Genomic DNA, 20,859 nt, shown 5'->3' on the forward strand with positions numbered 1-20,859 from the left:
TCTCAATCAAACATCTCAGATGCATTAAAGAACACAAACATTACACGAAGACTTCTTTTGAAATATGAATAATGCGTCTGATTTAATTCCTTTTGAAATTCTGAGTTTCCTCTTCATTATAGGGTACCTACAATAAATAATGAGTTATGTCAAGTGATATTACAAAAGAACACTTATTTATTTTACTACTTGTTTTCCCTAAAGGGAAAGAATATCAGAGAAACAGCTAGATTATGTTTACGGCTAAGTTAACTTCATCTTATTTGTCTCTACTTCATTGTTCCAGTAGCAGCAGGTTGCCTCAACAGCTAACTACCGAACCGCATTTCTTTCTTTCCTTTTTCCTTCCTTTCCTTCCTTTCTTTCTTTTTTTCTTTCTTTTTTCGAGACGGAGTTTCACTCTTTTTGCCCAGACTGGGGTGCTATGGGGTGATCTCGGCTCACCACAACCTCTTGCCCCCGGGTTCAAGCAATTCTCCCACCTCAGCCTCCCTAGTAACTGGGATTACAGGTATGCACCACCACACATACCTGTAAATTTTGTATTTTTAGTAGAGGTGGGGTTTCTCCACATTGGTCAGACTGGTCTCAAACTCCTGACCTCAGGTGATCGGTCTCCCAAAGTGCTGGAATTACAGGCGTAAGCCACCGCACCCGGCCTAACTGCATATCTTTCACACCGTATCTTTTTCTTAAGAGCAAAGAAACAAACAAGAAGCAACTTCATGTATTTGGACAACTTGTACTATGAAGTAGGCACTACTGTATAGTCTAGATTTAATTAAGAAAAGTATAAACTTTCTTAAGAGTCATCTTCTTCACAGTAAAACATAAGAAAATCCTAATTGAGGATCAAGACAAGCTAATCCAATCAGCTTTCCTAAAAGAAATCAAACTGACTTTACCACACCTTCCCAATTTCTGCGAGGATTTCCCAGTGAGTCAGGTCCAGGAGCAGAAATGGTTATCAGCGCTACATTTCTATTTTCTTACTTGCAAAGACAGTGAAAATTTTATTTTTGTTCCCCTGAGGGTTTATTAAATTGACTTCTTCTATTTGATCACACCCATAACAGTAGATTCAAATCAGTAAATCCACCAATATTTAAGAATAAATCGCAAGATAACAACAGAACAAGCAGAGCGCGTATGAGGAACAGGAGGCTGTCCTTGTCCTGGGAAGACCTGGGTACTTAATTTGCAGAGTCTAGTGCAAAGTGAAAATGCAGGGTCCACTGTTCAAAAACCAAAAATTTCGGGATGGCAACAGCAGAGCACTAAACCAACTACAGGGCATTTCTGAGCATGGGGTACTGTGCAACTAACCGTGCAAGTCACAGACCCATGAAGCTGGTTCTGGTCCCGGGAGACATTTGCCCCGGGTTTCACCAAAGCAGTGGCATAGCCTTCTCCTGGAAGTAAACAGGGTCAGCAACGTAGACTTTAAAGACAAATTCAAATAAATCTCTAGTAAATCAAATACATGGAAATGAAATAAGAGCTGTTTGGAGATATAGCTCTGTGGTGGGAGTGGGAGGGAGGTGGGGAGTTGAGACCTGTTCGTTATTACATTCCCTACATTCCCACTAACTAGCAAAGTGTCTAACACACAAGAGGTACTTAATAAAGGTTGAAATAAAAAACAATGCAAATGACAATCAACTTATCTCATTTTGGGAAGGTAATTTTTCTTCCCTCCAAGGCTGCACTGTTTATTACAGACAGCCATCCTCTCTCATCACATTGTACATTACATTAACCACACAGAATGTTTGAGATTAGATCCCAATATCAGCTGCATCTTAAAATATCTGGCAGAAATAATTCCATTCTCAATAACCAACATAAAGAGAACAATTTCCCATTCACTAGCTAGAGCTGGCCAGGAGGAGAATTTGCTATTCTCAGCAAATTATATTATCCACAGGGAATTCATGCTGAATCTTAAGACTTGAAGGGAGTCCCTATATCCCAGCCCACGGGTAGACTTTAAATATCCATTAAAATGACATTTCAAAATAACAAAAGAACTAAAAGAACTGGAGGAACAAAATAAAGGGTGTTGTAAAAGGAAATGGAAATACTACCATAATAAGAGCTTTAAAGAGAGATACTTTAAACACTGGCTGAATACTAACTTGTTTACAACAGCACACAAGGCAGATTGCAGGAGTCGAAGGGGGAAAAGTATTGGTATTTACAAGAAAGAAAAGGCGAAGAAAGCTACTTGTAGGGTCACTTCCTGAAACCCAGTTTAAGCACACACACAGAGACACACATGCACACACCAAAACACCATTTTAACCGTTATGAATATATATAGCTTCACCAAGTCTGGCTTTCCCATCAATATGCCATAGGCCCAAATGTGTAACTGGAAAAAGGGGACCCCCATCAGAGTTTAAAAATGCATTAACCTAACTCCCTTGTCATTCACTTCACACACAGAAATGCACTTACCCTCTTTCTGGTACCTAAACAGCACAGCTTTAACTGTGGGCATTTATTCTCAGTTGGTTGAAAGACAACTTGTCCACTTGGTTCTTCCCAGACAGGAACTATCTTTAACATTTAAGAACGCTCCATGCAAACCCATACAGAGATTAAGTATTTGAAAATCTCCTGATGATAACTGCTAGGCAGTTTTATCTGACTGACTAGAATACAGCCTGGTAGCCAAGGACTTTGGAAGAACTGGGAGATGTACAATAGATCACTGATTCTAAGAGTAGGGGATATCCATAGCTGCTGAGAAGCACCAAAAACAGAGAGAGCACCCACCAGACAGAGGGTACTTGGAACAGGTCCTGTGGACCTGATGTCTCCGCCAGATGTACAAGAGTGTATAAAATCTTCCTTGGCAAATGGAGTGACTGTGCTGGCTACAGCAGTAGTCGCACTCTGTCAATTCTGTAGAGTGCTCACCATTAATAGCGTGGACAGCTCCACCCAAACAGGTAAGCTACTAAGATGTCCTGGAAAAGGAGGAAATGTTATCTGACCTCATTAGGACAATTAGAAGCTCCTGTGCACTGTGCAACCATAACATTCAACACTGAGTAATGCAAAGACAAACATGTTTTGGTTAAAAGAAAAAAAAAACTCAAAATTTAAAATTTTAGAAACCATGCATGCACTCAGCAACTTAGAAGTTTATAGCCTAAATTCACTCTTCAAAAATTACGTTTTCTTTTAAAAGTTTTCTTCTTAGTATTAAAGAAATTAAAGAGGGACTTCCTTGCTTAAGGAAGACTTGGAAAAACCCACTGCTAAACTAAAAGCAGTGATCTTGGCCAGCAATTTTCTGGCTTCCCCTTGCTATTATTAAGTATCCTTCTGTTTGAATAAGAATTTATCCACCTCTCACAAGCCATCTTTTTTCTTTCCGTGTCCAGAAAAATGTGAAAACCATGTGTTTATAACGAGCCTGTTGCTATGCAAATCATTAAAACACATTACAAAAATATTTCCTTTGAGTCAGGAGAACATGCTGGGGAAGATGAACTGCTAGCAAGAGTCCCTTTGCCGGACAGAAAAGCTGGCAAAAAGGAATCTGAGAAGCAAAGCAAAATGGAAAAAATTACAGTGGTCCCATCCCTTGAGTCATTTTAACCAACAGGGGAAAACTAACATTTTCAAAGCCCCAAGGTAATAAATCTTACAGTTTGGAGTGGGGTTAACAAACTCAGTGGTTCTTAATCTCTTTAAATCCTATGGTTTCATGACTCATCCCCCATCTGTCTATTAAAGTGTGTCCTTCTTTTCACTAGTTTTCTTTTAACATTTCTATAACAATATCAAGGGATTTCTTCTTTTTTCCTTTTATTTGTACCCCTGTGTGTATTTTCCTTTTAATATCTTTTGTTCTCTCATTCAATTAACACCTTAAAGTAGGGCCTGAGTTATCTATTTCTTATCCAACACAATCACAGTGTCTTGACAGGTTTCCCTCACTTATGAAGGGACTTGCCCCTCAAAAGTCATATCTAGCAGATGAGACACAGTATGTCATATTAATGTCAAAAAAGCAGTGCTTCCTAATTTTCTAATTTAAACCAATTTGGAGTTGATAATTTTAATAAAGCCAATCACTTTATTAAACAAATTGCAATCAATGTCATTCTCAAATTTTTGTTGTGTTGTTCTGAATATACTATTGACCTAAAAATTTCCATGGGTGCGATTCTCTGGCACAAAAAATTAAATAAACAGCTTTTAAATATATCTTCCTTTGACTCTTATGTGTCTTGATATATATATGGAGTCATATACACAGCAAAAAAAAAAAAAAAAAAGGAAAAAACCAACCAGAGTATTAATCTAGACTCTTTGTCCTTGGTCAGAGAGAAGAAATGGCTGGTCATGACTAATGCTATAGAACCTGTTCTCAAACAGAAGTAGCCAAACCATTGCAAACATGTGTTGGGTGAAAACAAGTTTGGTTGGCTCCAGACAAAGGCTTATTTTTTCAGCACAGATGGTTGAATGGTTGCCTCCTCCAACGGGTTGCCCGCAAATGAAAGACAGATTTCTATTTCTAATCTATGCAAATATCTTACTCTGCAGGGCATCACAAAGACTAACTGTTTTGTGTCAGACACTGCAGATCCCAGGTGCTCTGAGAGATGCCAAAGCCCATCTCCACCTGAGATGCCTGGTAACTGGGATAACAGCGGATGACTGGAGAGTTAGTCATTAACCCGCTCCTAATGAATGCTGTTGGGGCCTTCTGTGAAACATTCCTCTGGAATCCTGCCCCACCACCACTGCTTCCCCTTGGCTGAGCTGCCTGGAAGGCAGTTTCAACATTCAGTTCGGACCTCAGATGCTGCTAAAACCTCCCAAGAAGGCTGAGATTCCCAAAGGCTCTTAAGGACTGTAGCATTTTTCACCTCGTGTTCAGCTCATCTGTCCATCTCCAACACCACACAGAGAAAACTCAAGCATTTAAAAATATTATTCTGTCCAAACCAGATCTCCTTTATTCTCTAGTCCATAAGCCTACAATCCATGGCATGTCTTGTTGAATCACACCTGATTGTTGTTGGTGGCCCTCAATCTTCCCAAATAGATGTAATTCCTTTTTTTCTTTTCTTCCTAACAACTTTTCTTTTATTTCTTACATTTTTTTTCTCATGTTCCTCCATCTTCCCAGCTTAAATCTTTTACTCACTCTGACATCTCTTGGCACATTCCAGTTTTAGGGCCCCTTGGAGGCAACAAAAAGTTCTGCAATGCTGCAAACATACACACACACTCACGCACAGACAAAACGCTGCATGCTAATCCAACTCCTCACTTTCAACATTCTTTGCCATAAAGAGTTGGTTAGACCTGAAATCTATATAATCTAGTTCCAGTGCTTAAATCTAAAAATATCTTTCAAAGTTTAAAATGTTTTGTTAGTTTTTCTGATCAAATGTCAGCAACACAGTTTGCTTCAAAATCCTGTGTTGTAAAACACTTCTTTTCCTCCTTATTAACCTTCATCTGAAATAAACCAGGCTAACTAAGCAAAAAGAAATTTTAAAGGAAAAAGAAAAGTCCTTCCTAAATCCCACACTTAATAACCACCACTACCAAAACTTTTTACTCTCTACGTCCCTCTTTGAAATTTAAATACCTTTTGTTTTAGTCTATGAATGCAAATATTGACAGTCAAACAATGCAGCATTAAGAGTATTTCCCTGGAAAATCTAAAACTGTAAAGAGTTTTAGAGGTTAACTGATTCATTGATTCCTGTGGCTGGGTGAGTGTCAGAAACACCAGAGGATTCGCAGCCCTAGATATTACAACCAGACTTCTGGTACGGCTCTAGAATCATATTTATAATAAGTGCTCCAGGTAACTATGATATAGCAGGCCTTGGTCTTTTGAGAACCACTGATCTTATTCCAACACCCTACCCAACATGGTGGTTCCCTCTACAGGATACCACATAGGCTACCTAGTCCACACGACAACATTCACTGAAACCAGTGCTCTCACCCTTTTGTAAGTCTTGTTCCCTTTTTAGATGGCTTAGTTATTAGAAACTGTATTCCCACATTGAGCCAAACAGTCAAAGTTCTTTGGCTCCTTGGACTTCACTTACTTAGACCCTAATTTCGTGCTCCAGAGCTGACAAAGAATTCCCCCTCCTACAAGAGTCTATAAATATCTAAAGGCAGCTACTACTGTGCCCTTGTAAGACTTAATTTTTCTAAGCTTAAACAACTTTTTTCTTTTAACTTCATAAAGCATAATGTCTGAGTCCCTCTTTATTTCAACTGCTCTTTCTCACCAATAGGCCTTACAGGATAGGTCTGTCTAGACTAACAAGACTTCACTTTTCTTACAGACGGAACTTTTCAATACGCGCTAATTTCTAGTCCATGTTTCACCCTCATCACTCATTATCTTGCACTTCATGGCCGAGAGCCAAGAATCAGCAAGTATTTATTAACTTAATGCTGTGTTCCTAGCACCATGTAAAGTACTCAAGGAGGATGCAAAAGCCAACGGAAGTCATCACATTTTGAGGAGTTAATAATTTCTTGTGCAGGAAGAACTTAGATATGTGAATTAACTTGAAAACAGGGAACAATGGTATGCAACAAACAGAGTGCTTTAAATGTCTATCACATGAAAGACTGAACACTAGGTTTTTTGGATCAGGCTGTAAGCTAACTCACGGCCTCTGTTTGCAATTAGGCCATGGATTTACAATAGCTTTTGATTTTTATTTTTAAAAAGGAAAGCAAGTGAAAAAAAGAAGACACAAAGTGGCTCATGCCTGTCATCCCAGCACTTTGGGAGGCCAAGGTAGAAGGATCACCTGAGGCCAGCAGTTCAAGCCAGCCTGGGAAATACAGCCAGACTTCATCTCTACGAAATTAGAAAAAAATCGAGACAGGCTTGGTGACACATGCCTGTAGTCCCAGCTACTCAGGAGGCGAGGCAGGCGGATTGCGGGGGCCCAGGAGTTTGTGGCTGCAGTAAACCATGATTGGGCCACTGCACTCCAGTGTGGGTGACAGAGCAAGACACTGTCTCAAAATAAATAAGTAAATAAAAACAAATAAGCCAAATGAAAGAAAGAAAGCAGAGGCTGGGCGCAGTGGCTCACGCCTGCCATCCCAGCACTTTGGGAGGCCAAGGTGGGCAGATCATTTGAGGTCAGGAGTTCAAGACCACCCTGGCCAACATGGTGAAACCCTATCTCTATTATAAATACAAAAATTAGCGGCCGGGCGCGGTGGCTCAAGCCTGTAATCCCAGCACTTTGGGAGGCTGAGACGGGCGAATCACAAGGTCAGGAGATCGAGATCATTCTGGCTAACACAGTGAAACCCCGTCTCTACTAAAGAATACAAAAAACTAGCCGGGCAAGGTGGCGGGCGCCTGTAGTCCCAGCTACTCTGGAGGCTGAGGCTGGAGAATGGCATAAACCCGGGAGGCGGAGCTTGCAGTGAGCTGAGATCCGGCCATTGCACTCCAGCCCGGGACACAGAGCGAGACTCCGTCTCAAAAAAAAAAAAAAAAATTAGCCAGGCGTGGTGGCAAGCGCCTATAATCCCAGCCACTCGGGAGGCTGAGGCACGAGAATCACTTGAACCTGGGAGGTGGAGACTGCAATAAGCCAAGATCATGCCACTGCACTTCGGCCTGGGTGACAGAGCAAGACTCTGTCTCAAATAAAAAAAAAAGAAAGAAAGAAAGCAGGATATTGCCTTAAAATATACTTAAAATTTTCAAGTACATCCTTATATCAGAAATTTAAATTCTAAAAAATACACAAAAATCAGGTAGAATACTCTTCCTTCTTCAAAGCATGTCCCCGCATTGCTTCCCAAGCATTCAGAATGACAAGGTCCTGGTAAAAGGCAAAAAGCAAAGAGTTTATGTGATTCCTTTTCCTACCAGAAATCTCCATTTGATGAGGAGACTTCCCAGGTATTTTAATGGAAAACTCTTACCAATAAATCAACTATACTAACACCAAAAAAATGCACTTATTCCACTCACTGAACATGCTTTATCAACTTACACAAATCCCTCACTTTACAGATGAGAGGGGAAAACATCATTTCAAAGGCAGCACGTGATTTCTCCAAGCTAAAGCAGACACTGAGTAGCTGGGTGGGAACAATAACTGGTTCTCCCCTCTACTGCTGGCTTCTTGTCTCCTCCTATTTAGTAGGGACAACCATCAAAACTCTTGCTCTCACAACATTTTCCTCCTTAACTTTACTCCCACTTTTAATTATCTTTCCAATCTTCAAATTCGAAGTCTGATACTACATTTTGTTTTGGGATACTTTTAGGAAAAGGGTGGACAAAACAGAATTCATTGTTTTTTTCCTTTTTCTTTTTTTTCTGTTTTGGAGACAGGGTCTCACTCTGTTGCCCAGGCTGGAGTACAGTGGCATGATCACGGCTCACTGCAGCCTTGAACTTTTGGGCTCAAGTGATCTTCCAACCTCAGTGTCCTGAGGAGCTGGAACCAAAAGCACAAGACACCATGCCCAGCTGATTTTTATATTGTTTTCTTTTTGTAGAGACAGGGTCTTGCTATGCTGCCCAGGCTGGTCTCGAACTCTTGGCCTCAAGCTATGCTTCCACCTCAGCTTCCCAAAGTGTTGAGATTATAGGCATGAGCCACCACGCCTGGCCAGGTGATCACTTTTTTATTAAATTCTTGCGTGCCTATTTTACTCACAGTCTCCAACGAGTATTTCCATGCTGCTAGAGACGAAATTCTGCCTGGCTCAGGATCCCTACAGCCTTACCAGCATTACAGAAAACAGCTGGAGTTAGCTACATGGATTCAACCAAAACTCTAAAGCTGCAAGGCAATGAGTAAACAACCCCCAACTATTTTAACCTCTCCCCCACCACACACCCGCACCCACACCCACACACCCCTAAATCAACCAGCTCATCTACTTCACTGGAAGCTTCACAGTTAGTCAACACCCTTATATGGCACACAGGGAGAAAATGCACCTACCTTGTGGCCTCTTGCTGAAGCCATGACACATTTGGCACATAGAACATGACTCCAAAGAAAAGCAGAGGCTCGTTAGCGAATTTGTCCAGATGTTTCTTCAGAGGTTTTTCCAGCTCCACCCATCGTGCTTGCTGGCTCTTGCTGAGAAACCAAAGGCCAAAGTAGTGTGTCTAGATAAAAGGGTAAAACAGCATCAGTTCATGCTCACCACAAGCATCCCAAGGCCACACAAGAAACGAGACTCCAGCATGCTGCATCCTACCTTGGGTTCCCCAGCCCCTATACAAGATCCAGCTTTGACATCTGACTTTGGGACAAATTAAAAGAAACCACAACCACACATCACTGTAACATACATGGAGTATCCAGATGCAGTATCCCTACTCATTACTACTGTTTGTGCTTGTCGATACCAATGGGCCCATGTGAGGTAAAGGAGAGTCGCGCAGCGAAGGGACAGTGCTGACTTTTCCCCTGATATCTGAAGACTGCCTTTTCTGTGTGCCTTCTGCATGCTTCATGATCTCACGTGGAGCACACTGGCAAAGACCAACACCGCTCTTGCACCTGCTGCAACGTAACTTATTACTCAGTTCCTAAGACAAAACTGCCTGCCAACTGAAAGCTTCTGCACTGTAGAATATTTTCATACAGTATCAGATTTTAAACGATAATTTATTCACTCTTTTCGTGTGATTTAAAAAGTATCATCCTCTTCCACTTTATTATAGACAAACTGCAGCAAACCTCTCCCCATATCAAGCTTTGAGAGAGGAAGGATCGCCTCTTCACAGCTGCCGCAGGAGCCCCTGGTGGCTGCTCTTGGCAGATTATGGTGGGATTTGTTAGATGAAAGTGAGATTTTCACCCTTAGACTTGAAGCCTAAACCAGTTTGGTTTTGAACAACATGCTAAATGATTAAAACAGGTACTTTTATGCACACAATCCCATCTTTTATATTAATTCATGCTAGGATTTCAGGATTAGCACAACAATCACCAAAAAATAGACCACTGCTTTTGAAGATTCTTTTATATTTCAATTATAGCCTAGAATGGTTTACAGCACACCTGGAAACTTGCCTTCAAAAGAATGTTTTCATTACAATGTTTAATTTCCAAAGGCATTCTTATGCTGATGTTCCCACTCCAGGTGGCTGCCACCTCAACATTATCACAGATCAGTCCTGCCACAACTCCACCAAAATCTCTCATGAAGTTTTGACTCTGACTTTACCAGAAAACCAGACATGCCCTTGCCTACATAAAGCTGCAGACCCAGATGCTTTAAAGATATTTTAAATGGATTTACTTTGAGATGGGGGTAATGACTTGATCAGCTTTCCCCCACGATGTTCCAAAGGACAAGTTCACATCAGAAATGTATGTATTTCTTGAGCAACAAAATGCCAACAACCAGAGCCAAGGTCATATTTCTATCAACTTAGACAAACTTACTTGGATGAATTCTGACCCTATTATTCATTTCCTAGCTCCAGTGAATCCATTAGTTGTTCCAACCTGAGTGATGAGAAATGAAATGTGGCTGAACAGAAGGAAAACGGACTTTGAAGTCAGTCCATCTCCCATCTTTTGCACTCACTGTCTCAGTAACTTTACACAAGTCATTGAAATGCCTTCTAGACTCTCACAGTTTTCTCCTCTGTAAAACGGGGATGATGATTACAACTTTCACCCACATGCTCTGAGAGGTATAAATGAGATAATGCCTGTCGATTACCTGCATGGCACATGGTAAGTAACTAATTCACAAGTGGTACCTTCCATTGCTGCTGCGGCTGCAGGACTACTACCCCTGTTACCACCACCCCCACCACTGCCACCACCATCATCATCAGTAAATGAAAGCAGGTAAACCTCATGAATCTTTTTCATCAGCACTACTGACATCTCTGTGAACCACAGAATTAGGAAACAGGTTATCTGGGAGTCAATGAGAAAAAGCAGGCAAAGGTAGAAGCGGGAACATCTATGAATAACGTAAATATTCAAAAGATGCAAGGAAATAAAAATCACAAAGCTATACCTCCACTAAGACTTTGAGGCTCTCATGATAGGTGGTAATGGGACACTGGAACATCACTCTGATGCTATCCTCTGAGATCTATGATGTAGGCTTAAGCTACCCTAAACGTGAAGTCATTTGGGTACTCAGTTCGAGACATTTATCTGATAAGGGTCCAAAGTAGTTCTGCATTACACTGAATTCCTGTATGGAATACAGAGCTGTATAAGGGTATTCCATGGCATTTTGGATGCCTAGGAGTGAGTCTCCATACAATAAATTAGGTAATATGTGTAATTAACATGATATACAGCAATTATTAAAGCTGGTAAAGAGCACTTTTTATAAGCATGAGTGGAGAAACAGGGCAAGCTTCACAATTGCTTAACAGGCTAACCATGATTTATCATCTTTCACTAAAAGCAGTTGTGACATTTGGGGGATATCTTTATAGTCCACACTTCATTCAAATTAGTAATATTCAAATTATAGAGGGCCACAGTAACTGCATAAATGTTATACAATCAATTTTGAAAAACGGTTAAAATTTTTATTGTGTCTATCTATGCCTTGAAAGCTATTTTAAATTTCCTTTTCTCATTCCTATCCATCCAGATCATTAAACCAGACCTGACCTCCACCCCAGAAAACCCTCAGAGAAAGAATATTCCATGGAGTACACACACACGAACATGTATGTGCACACACAACACACACAAAATGCACACTGCAGCTGCACATACACACACTCTTGTGCATACACACATATGGATATGTTGAGAAGGAGGATGACGAGGTACAAGAGAAACGATAGTAAGGCAATAATCTTGAGCCAGAGCTCTAAATAACAAAGTAAACCACTTCTAATGGAAAAACCTAATTCATGGCATAAATTCATCACTGCTGTGGTACAGCACCTTTCAGAGGACACAGAATATTTCACAGTGACTCACCAGGTAATTATCCAGTGAAATAATTACATAACTACTGAAGAAATGGGGTGTCCAATGCAGGGCAGAATTGGGGGAGACAGGTAATCTGAAGGACAGAGTTTGTACATACTCACAGCCAGAACATCCTAACTTTAAAACTGTCAAATTTAGTCCTCTAGCAAGAAGAAAAGTCCATTTCTGAGATCCCCATCCTCACCCTAATTTTTGAAGCTATGCCCAAAGTAACCTTTTGCATTCCCACCCTTCTCCTCCAGTTCTTCCTCTAGCTATCTGCCAATACTATCTCCAAATACTCTGGAGTAGAAAGACCCTGCCTCAAAAGTACAATACAGCACACGTTTATTCTCCCACGTCTACACAGTGCCTCACAGGAAATGGAATCAGAGCCTAGGCTCTCATTTCAACTAGCATGTGCACCAATCAACTTCCTGTGTATTATCCAAGGAACTACTAATCCTGTCAAGCCCAGCTGAGACCCCACCAGGCTGGTTTGTGGTTCACTTGCCAATTTAAACTCTAGCTCAATTTTGAAAGCTGAGCTTAGCTGCTAAACATTGCCACGTGGTTGAAGAAAGCATGGTGGATGATTGCAAACAGAAACCACCTTCTCCATGACTCAAAGAGGATCCCACCTATTACCTGAGTAAATGCCTGAAATATTTGTTCTGTTTATATCTCAGGCACCAAAAGTAAGCCAGGCTCATTTAATCCTCATGATACCTCCTCTGGGAGAGTTATGAATCCCCATTTTATTGCTCTAGTTTGCTTAAGAAAACTAGAACACACAGCTCTGATGCCATGAGTTCTGCAATAAGTTTACTGCAATGATGAGAAAAGAAGACAGAAGAACCAGTCCTCAGGGACAGGAACCACATCTCTGAACCAGTTACAAAAAATGCACTACAATGAAACCAAGTAGGGAAAGCCGCACTAAAATGTCATTTTTATGTGAGCAGCTTCCTCATTTATTTGGTTTGGGGAATTGCATTTTAACACAGGAAACACACATTTAAGTACATACTAAAAAATCGGCTAGTTTCTTCAATGGCAGATTGGTGTGTGGATACTATAGTGTCAAAATGTCCATCTTTTGGTATTATGGAAAGATTCTGAGACTAAGGGCCCTTAAAAGTAGTTTTGGGGACAGGGGGCATATGGGAACTCTCTATACCTTCTGCTCAATCTTGCTGTGAACCTAAAACTGCTCTAAAGAAAGAAAGTCTATTAAAAATACTTTGGGATACTTTTGATTTGCTTGTTCATTTATTTGTATAGAGATGGTATAATCCCCCACATTAGTTATTAAAAGGGAAATATTTTTTGAGGGTTTTGTTTTTCCAGTTTTGTGACCAATGGCACAGACTTTAATGCTATTTTTAAGAGGTTTAGATGCGGTCTTGGCAATTACCAAGGATTAAAGCCATGATCTTATCTCAAGCATTTTGAAGAGTTACTCATCCAGAAGCAAAAGTTTAAAGTATCTTGCACTAAGTTTTAATAGGTTGCCTATCTTACCCAGTATTTCAGCTGTAAATTAAGAAACAGTTGGTGTGCTTCCACATAAAATATATGAATTACATATTATACAAGCAGGAACAGTTTCACTGAGGCATGGAAAATACTTCAAAAGATGACTATAAGCAGACTCTGAAATAGCACTTCATGCAATTACATTCCAATGGCTTTGGAAAATAAGCCACCGTACATCAGCTGGGTAACGGTAGAAAAGAACTTGTGCTTAATCAACCTTTACTCTGGGTAGGTCTGAGATATCTACAACTGACACATCTATAATTAACAACTGCACCCTCTTCATTTTCCTAGCCAATCTCTTTGTAAAAGTACAGGAAAAGAAACTGCAGAATAACACAGACCCAAGAAGAGAGTCCCATAGCCAAGAAAAACCACTCTTCTGAGACTGCACAACTCACCTAGAATACACAGAAAGATGAAGACATACAAGTTAAGACTGGCAAATAGTTCACGTACAATCTCTATATCTAGAAAATGGAGATGCCAGTGCCATTACATTCTAGGGCTGACATTAAGCTAATAATGTTTCACACTGTCATTTTTACAAAGACAAAAAGCAATACAAAACTTAAAGATGAGAAATCTCCCCCAGCAGTCTACTCTTCAGTTGATTCTTAATCAGTATTGATTATTTTAATCCTTTGCAAATACACATATATACTGATGTGATTAAACAAGCTATAAAATACAGCAGAATTCCACTATTATCTGCCAGGGCATGAAGTGTTCCATTTAACTGAGTACCCCCCAAATCCCACATAAATTATTAACTGCCAAAAGATTAGCATAAAAGCAAACCACAGAAATCTTCTTCATGTAAGTTAACTTTTATGTGATAATAGGAAATGCAAGTTAAATTTCTTAATCTTTATAATCTCTAGTCATTATGAAAATAGCAAAATGTGGAAAATTTCTACTGTAGTGATAGCTTTGGGTAAAACTGCTTTTAGTAAAGATCGAAATATAAATTTGCAAAAGAAAAAGGGGATAAATTAGACGATAAGGACTTACTCTTTGAAATGATTATAGTTTGGTTTTTAAAAACTTTTTTATGCTCTTTTAAAAACCAAGGCTCTTAAGCTTAGCCTTAGGAGAGAGCAGAGAGTTATGCAAGTCACCATCCTCCAGAACGCTGGATTTCCCCACAGCCGTTCCCTACCTCAAATAGGTTTTACCAATGAAGTGAAGGGTATCTCAGGTGCCTTTGTTACATCATTTATCCTTCTTCCACTTGTTAAAAGTAGAGCCAAGGTTAGTCTAGCATATTTTTACATTTTATTAGAATGTTTACACTCACTATTACCATTAAATGCCCCCCTTGCCTTTCTCAGAATAGCACTGTTTAGCAGAAATAAAATGTGAGCTACATACTTAATTTTAAATCTTCTAGAAGCCACATTTTAAAAGTATCAAAAAGTGAACTTACTTTTAATAAATATTATTTAAAACATGTCAAAATATCATTGCAACCTGTACATAAATACAATTAATGAGTATTTTAGTTTTCTCATACTATGTCTTCAAACTCTGATGTGTTTTCACACTTACCATGCATTTCAGTTCAAAATAGCCACATTTCACATGTTTCATAACCACATGTGGCTACCATATTGGACAGCACAATCTTAAATTAATCCTAGCTATTTGAGGAACTGAAAGACTTTGCTATTTTAACTCAACATAAGATCCACAGTTTCATATATATCTATCTGTATCTATATCTATATCTATCTATATCTATATATAGAGAGAGAGTGAGATTCACTCTGTCACCCAGACTGGAGTGCAGTGGTATGTTAATAGCTCATTGCAGCCTCATTCTCCCGGGTTCAAGGGATCCTCTTGCCTCAGACTCCCAAGTAGCTGGGACTACAGGCATGTAGTCACCATGTAGTCACCATGCCTGGCTAATTTTATATTTTTTTGTAGAGATGGAACTCACTATGTTGCTCAGGCTGGTCTTGAACCCCTGAGGTCATGTGACCCTCCATCTTGGCCTCCCAGTATTAGGACTATAGTTGTGAGCTACCACGCCTGGCCCCAGTTTCTAATAATCAAAGTCATCTAAAAATGGAACAAGCAGACTTACAAAAGGGTGACAGCCCAGTCTCTGGAAGCGTCATGGCAGAGGCTGGATAGCTTGTGTGGTGTCTTGCAAAGAAAGCAGCCATATTGAGCGCTCCCTATGCTAGGCTACGGCGATACTGAGGCAACTATGAAAAACTAACTCTTTGAATCCTCCCAACAATTCGTAGAGGTGGCTACTATTACCATTTCCATTTTACAAATGAGAAAACTGAGGCACAGGGTACTTCAGTAGCTATCTAAGCTTACATAGCTAGTAAATGGCAGAACCAGGATTCAAACTCAGGCAGTTTGGTCCAAGCTGACATTCCTAGCCACTAAACTCTGCTCTGTTTCCATGTACTTCTTTTTTAAACTATGATAATTAGCCATAAGGCACCATTGTTTTAGCTCTTTTTCCCTTAACCTAGGCTAGTTATTTTCAAACTGAGATAGGGCTCCAGATCTCCCATCTCCTCTGTAAAAGGCCCAGCTCCATTTACACATCCATGTTCCACCGAAGATTTGGAGAAAAGGGTTAAACCCACTGATCCAGATATATTACAATGACATTAATAGAATTCTGATTTTCTGAGCTTCCTATGTCTCGGGAATGTCTTTGTTAACAGAGCTCCCAAGCAGCAACTTATCCCTGATTTTTTTCTTCCCCTTTAAAACAACTGAAAATACATTTTTCCTAACCAGTTCATCTCATGACCTCTTGCCAGGTTTACAATTGTGCTCACCGGCATCTCTGTACCTCCTGTCCCTCCCCTCTGACCCCTACTCTTTTCTTCTTTTTTTTGAGACAGAGTCCCGCTCTGTCACCCAGGCTGGAGTGCAATGGCGCAATCTCAATCTCGCCTCACTGCACCTTCCACCTCCCAGATTCAAGTGATTCTCATGTCTCAGCCTCTTGAGTGGCTGGGATTACAGGTGCATGCCACCATGCCTGGGTAATTTTTGTATTTTTAGTAGAGATGGGGTTTCACTATGTTGCCCAGGCTGGTCTCGAACTCCTCACCTCGGGCGATCCGCCCACCTCAGTCTCCCAAAGTGCTGGGATTACAGGCGTGAGCCATCGCACCCAGCTGATCCGCACTCTTTTTTTCTTTCCTTTTTTTTTTTCGAGACGATGTCTCACTCTGTCACCAGGCTGGAGTGCAGTGGCGCAATCTTGGTTCACTGCAACCTCCAACTCCTTGGTTCAAGCGATTCTCCTGCCTCAGCCTCCCGAGTAGCTGGGATTACAGGCATGTGTCACCACGCCCAGCTAATTTTTGTATTTTAGGAGGGACAGGGTTTCACCATGTTGGCCAGGATGGTCTCGATCTCCTGACCTCGTGATCAACCTGCCTCCGCCTCCCAAAGTGTTGGGATTACAGGCGTGAGCCACCGCGTCTGGCCGATCCCCACTCTTTCCTACTGAGTTCTTTACCTGACAGGCAAGGTAACCATGTCATGCTCCTCCTTGGAGTCCTCTGATGACTTATACTTCACAGCAGTGTTTTATTCACCACATAGTTCAAAAGAGTATTTTCTGGAAGGCTAAGACAACCGTGAAACACTTACTGGAACACCATTTTCTTTCTTTTACTATAGGATTGAGGAGAGAGTGTTTCCCAAAGCATTTTACCATGCTCCCTGTTTCCCCACTACACGTCTCCGGGAACTGGAACAGTGGTGTCAGCCTGCCAGGGTTGAACCGGCCTCACAACTTGCCAGCCCAGTGACTGTGGGCAGGTCACCCTATGCTGTAGCCTCCCCATCTGTAAGATAGGAACAGCAAGGGTAGGGACGCATCACAGACTCATTATGAGGACTACACGAGCTGATATATGGAAACTGCTCAGCAGAGTACATACAATCAAAAGGTGGTAATTACCCTTTGTAACTTATTTTAGAAATACTATCCTATAGATCTAGTTAAAACTCCCTAGGCAGACACAGCAAACCCTGCAAAAGCAGACTCCGTCCTACCCCTTCCTCCTCTACCCTCTTCCCTTCCATGACCCCTTTCACACACACACACATACACATACACACAACACACACACCAGTGCAAACAAACTGAACTCTGCCTTCCCCTGAAAATACCCTCCCCCTGCCACACAAACAGATCAGTAAAAGCTGAACCATGCCTTTCCCAGAAAATTCCAACACACACACACAGAAACAGAGATCAGTGCAAACTGAACTCTGCCTTTCTCTGAAAATCCCAACACACCACACACACACACACACACACCCACCCACCCACACACCAGTGCAAACTGAATTTCACCTTTCCCTGAAAATTCCATGTTCTTTCCTGTTTCTGTACCTTAGCACAAGCCATTCCCTTTACCTTGTTTCTTGTTTGTCCTGTTCTCTAAACTCTAGGAGCAAAGACTCTATCTGGTTTCTGGGAGCAGGGACCCTATCACATTCAGCTTTCCCAGACATGACTGTTTGCTGACAATAGGAACCAGGCTTGGGTCCTTCTGAATGCCACGTTAAATAGGAGCATATCACATTTGTCCAAATCTATAGAATGTACAACACCAAAAATAAGCCCTAACGTAAACTCTGGACTCTGGGTGATAATGTTGTGTCAATGTAGGTTCAATAATCATAACAAATGTGCCACTCTGGGGGTGATGTTGATAGTGGAGGAGGATGTACATGCATGGGGCCACGGGTATATGGAAATTCTCTGTACCTTCCTCTCAATTTTACTGTGAATCTCAAAGTGCTCTAAGAAATCAAAGTCTTAAAAATAAAAATAAAGTCTATTAAAATTATCTAATAAAATATATAGTGGTAAAACAATTAATGTAAATAAAAAATTTAATCAAAAAAATTTTAATCTACCATACATCCTTTCCTAATATAACGCTATTACAAAATTTATGATATACCTAAACTACTTCTAATGGCAAAGCCAAATATCCACCATAATCTACTTTCTAAGTCTTCATAAAGGCTAAACATATTGACCTGGGCACAGTGTCTCACATCCATAATCCCAGCACTTTGGGAGGCTGAGGCGGGAGGATCGTTTGAGCCCAGGAGTTTGAGACCAGCCTGGGCAATAGAGTGAGATCCCATGCGTACAAAAAAAATTAAACATTTGCTGGGCACGGTGGCATGTGCCTGTAGTCTCAGCTACTTGGGAGGCTGAGGTGGGAGGATCACTTGAGCCCATGAGGTTGAAGCTGTAGTGAGTCATGATCGTACCACTGCACTCCAGTCTGGGAAACAGAACAAGACCCTATCTCAATTGGAAGAAAAAAAAAAGATTAAATATATTTTGAAATATATTTTGGCTGGGTGTGTGGCTCACACCTGTAATCCCAGCACTTTGGAAGACCAAGGCAGGAAGATCACTTGAGCCAGGAGGCGGAGGCTGAATGAGCCATGATCATGCCACTGCACTCCATCTTGTGCAATAGAGTTAGGCCCCAACACCCCTCCCAAAAAAGACTAAACTTTTTCTTATATCTTAGATTGGTTGTCACCTTGTCTTCTAAAGCAGCATTGGCTCTATTTGAAAAATGACCCAAATAGAAATTCAAGGTATGAGGATCAGACCCTGTGTTCACCTCCTCTTACTTCTGCTTTTGGGTGGAGGATGCATTCTTCTTTAAGATGTGTTTGTGCAAAGGAAGAAAAGTATCAGATTACTCTATCTGATCCTTTAATTCAGGAGTATCTAGAGGATTGATTCACAAAAGGGCACAACTTCAATGTTGTCTGTCATGGAAGGAAAGCACAAAATTTAAAAAGAAAGTGATTTGGTCAAATGCGGATGCACCCATTAGGGCATGTCAAAATAAAGTCGGTATTAAATGCAAACCCCAGCTTAGCAACGGAATGTCAATCGCACTACGCACACACTTGGCACTGCGCTGCTTTATTCTTTGTGATAAGGTAGTTGTGGGATGACCCAGGGTTGACTTTTGCCTTCTCACTGAGAAAAACAATAGTCTGTTGAAAGCCATTACTACCATACACATCTCCACACATCATTCGTTATAAACTCTAGCTTGACCTGGTGATTCGGAGTGATGCCTTCTCAGCCCCCAAAATGTTGGCTGCTCTTTCACATCCTTGAATCTTTGATAATCCAGTTCCCCACACTAAAGACGATATGGCCTTCTTTTCTACCTGCTGGACTCAAACATATCCTTCAAGTCTTGGTTCAGAGTGAAGGCTTTGTCATCTTCCATCAACTCTTTCTCTCTCACCAGCAAGACTGCAGTGTTCAGTGGGCTGGATTGCGCACTGCACAACACTAAGGACAGCCATCGCCTTTTGGGCCTACCCTTGCATTCTATTTTAGCTCGGACCACATTCAATATTCACTGTTTATTTAAAGGCTGGACTCCCCTACTGTTGTATGCATGTCTTGAAGGTAAAATTGTACCTTATTTATCTTCATTTCACCAAGTTCTAAAAAAGTGTCTGGCACAAGATGTTCAATATTTTCTTTAACAAAAAATGGGTTTTTTTTTTTAAGTTGCTTATTAAGACTCTCAAATTTGAACAATTATAAATTATTAAACGCAGCACTATGCATTTTCCATACAGGAACTCTTTTAATTTTTACAACAGCCCTATGAAGTAAACATTATTATTCCCACTTTATACGTAGGAAACTTATGCCTCAAAAGATTCGGTAACTTTTCCATTGTCACGCAGCTAACAAATGACAGAAGAGTAAGCTGAATCCAAGACCAAGATTCCAATGCCTATACTTGTAACTACTTAACCACATGCTATACTGTCCCCCGAAGCATATGAGGAATAATTAGTTGCTCTAATTTGAGTGACTGAAAGTACTTAAAAGTAAAAATACTAATTTTCTATAAGAACTTAGACAAGTCTCTTCCCCAACCAGTATTTAAGTTTTTCCTTTATGCCCATGCACATATGCAAATGTGTGTTTAAATGTGTGTACCCTAATGTGTTACCAACGAGAAAAAGAGAGCCAGCTACCAATCAACAAGATGAGAACATTTCACACATTTATTCTACTGTGGCAATTACCAAGCTACTAATACATATATCCATTGTCCAACACAGTCTCCTGTACAGAAAAATATACCTAAAAGGAATACCTGATCACTGAAACCAAAGTATAAACACGAAGAACAGCAGGAGACAGATGCATTTCAGGTGAAACAGTTTCCCAGAGAAAAACAGCTAGCCTGTGGAAGATGTCTTTAGAAGGGACTTTCAGAGCAGGAAAGGGGAGAGGAAGATCCTCCTGGGCCCCAACTCCTTTGTAAGCAGGTGGAGAGAGGTC

The 20,859-nt window shown here is 40.7% G+C and overlaps 1 protein-coding gene across 1 annotated transcript in view; it reads right to left on the bottom strand.

Moving 5' to 3' along the window:
* PTPN14 (protein tyrosine phosphatase non-receptor type 14) overlaps nucleotides 1-20,859 on the bottom strand; it is a 205,817-nt gene that overhangs the window by 95,497 nt on the left and 89,461 nt on the right. The window contains exon 3 of the mRNA XM_023203744.2: nucleotides 8,994-9,163. Coding sequence (XP_023059512.1) covers nucleotides 8,994-9,163 — 170 coding nt within the window. The remainder of the gene's footprint in view (nucleotides 1-8,993; nucleotides 9,164-20,859) is intronic.

The sequence above is a fragment of the Piliocolobus tephrosceles genome, chromosome 1 (assembly GCF_002776525.5).
Source record: "Piliocolobus tephrosceles isolate RC106 chromosome 1, ASM277652v3, whole genome shotgun sequence".
Lineage (NCBI taxonomy): Eukaryota > Metazoa > Chordata > Mammalia > Primates > Cercopithecidae > Piliocolobus > Piliocolobus tephrosceles.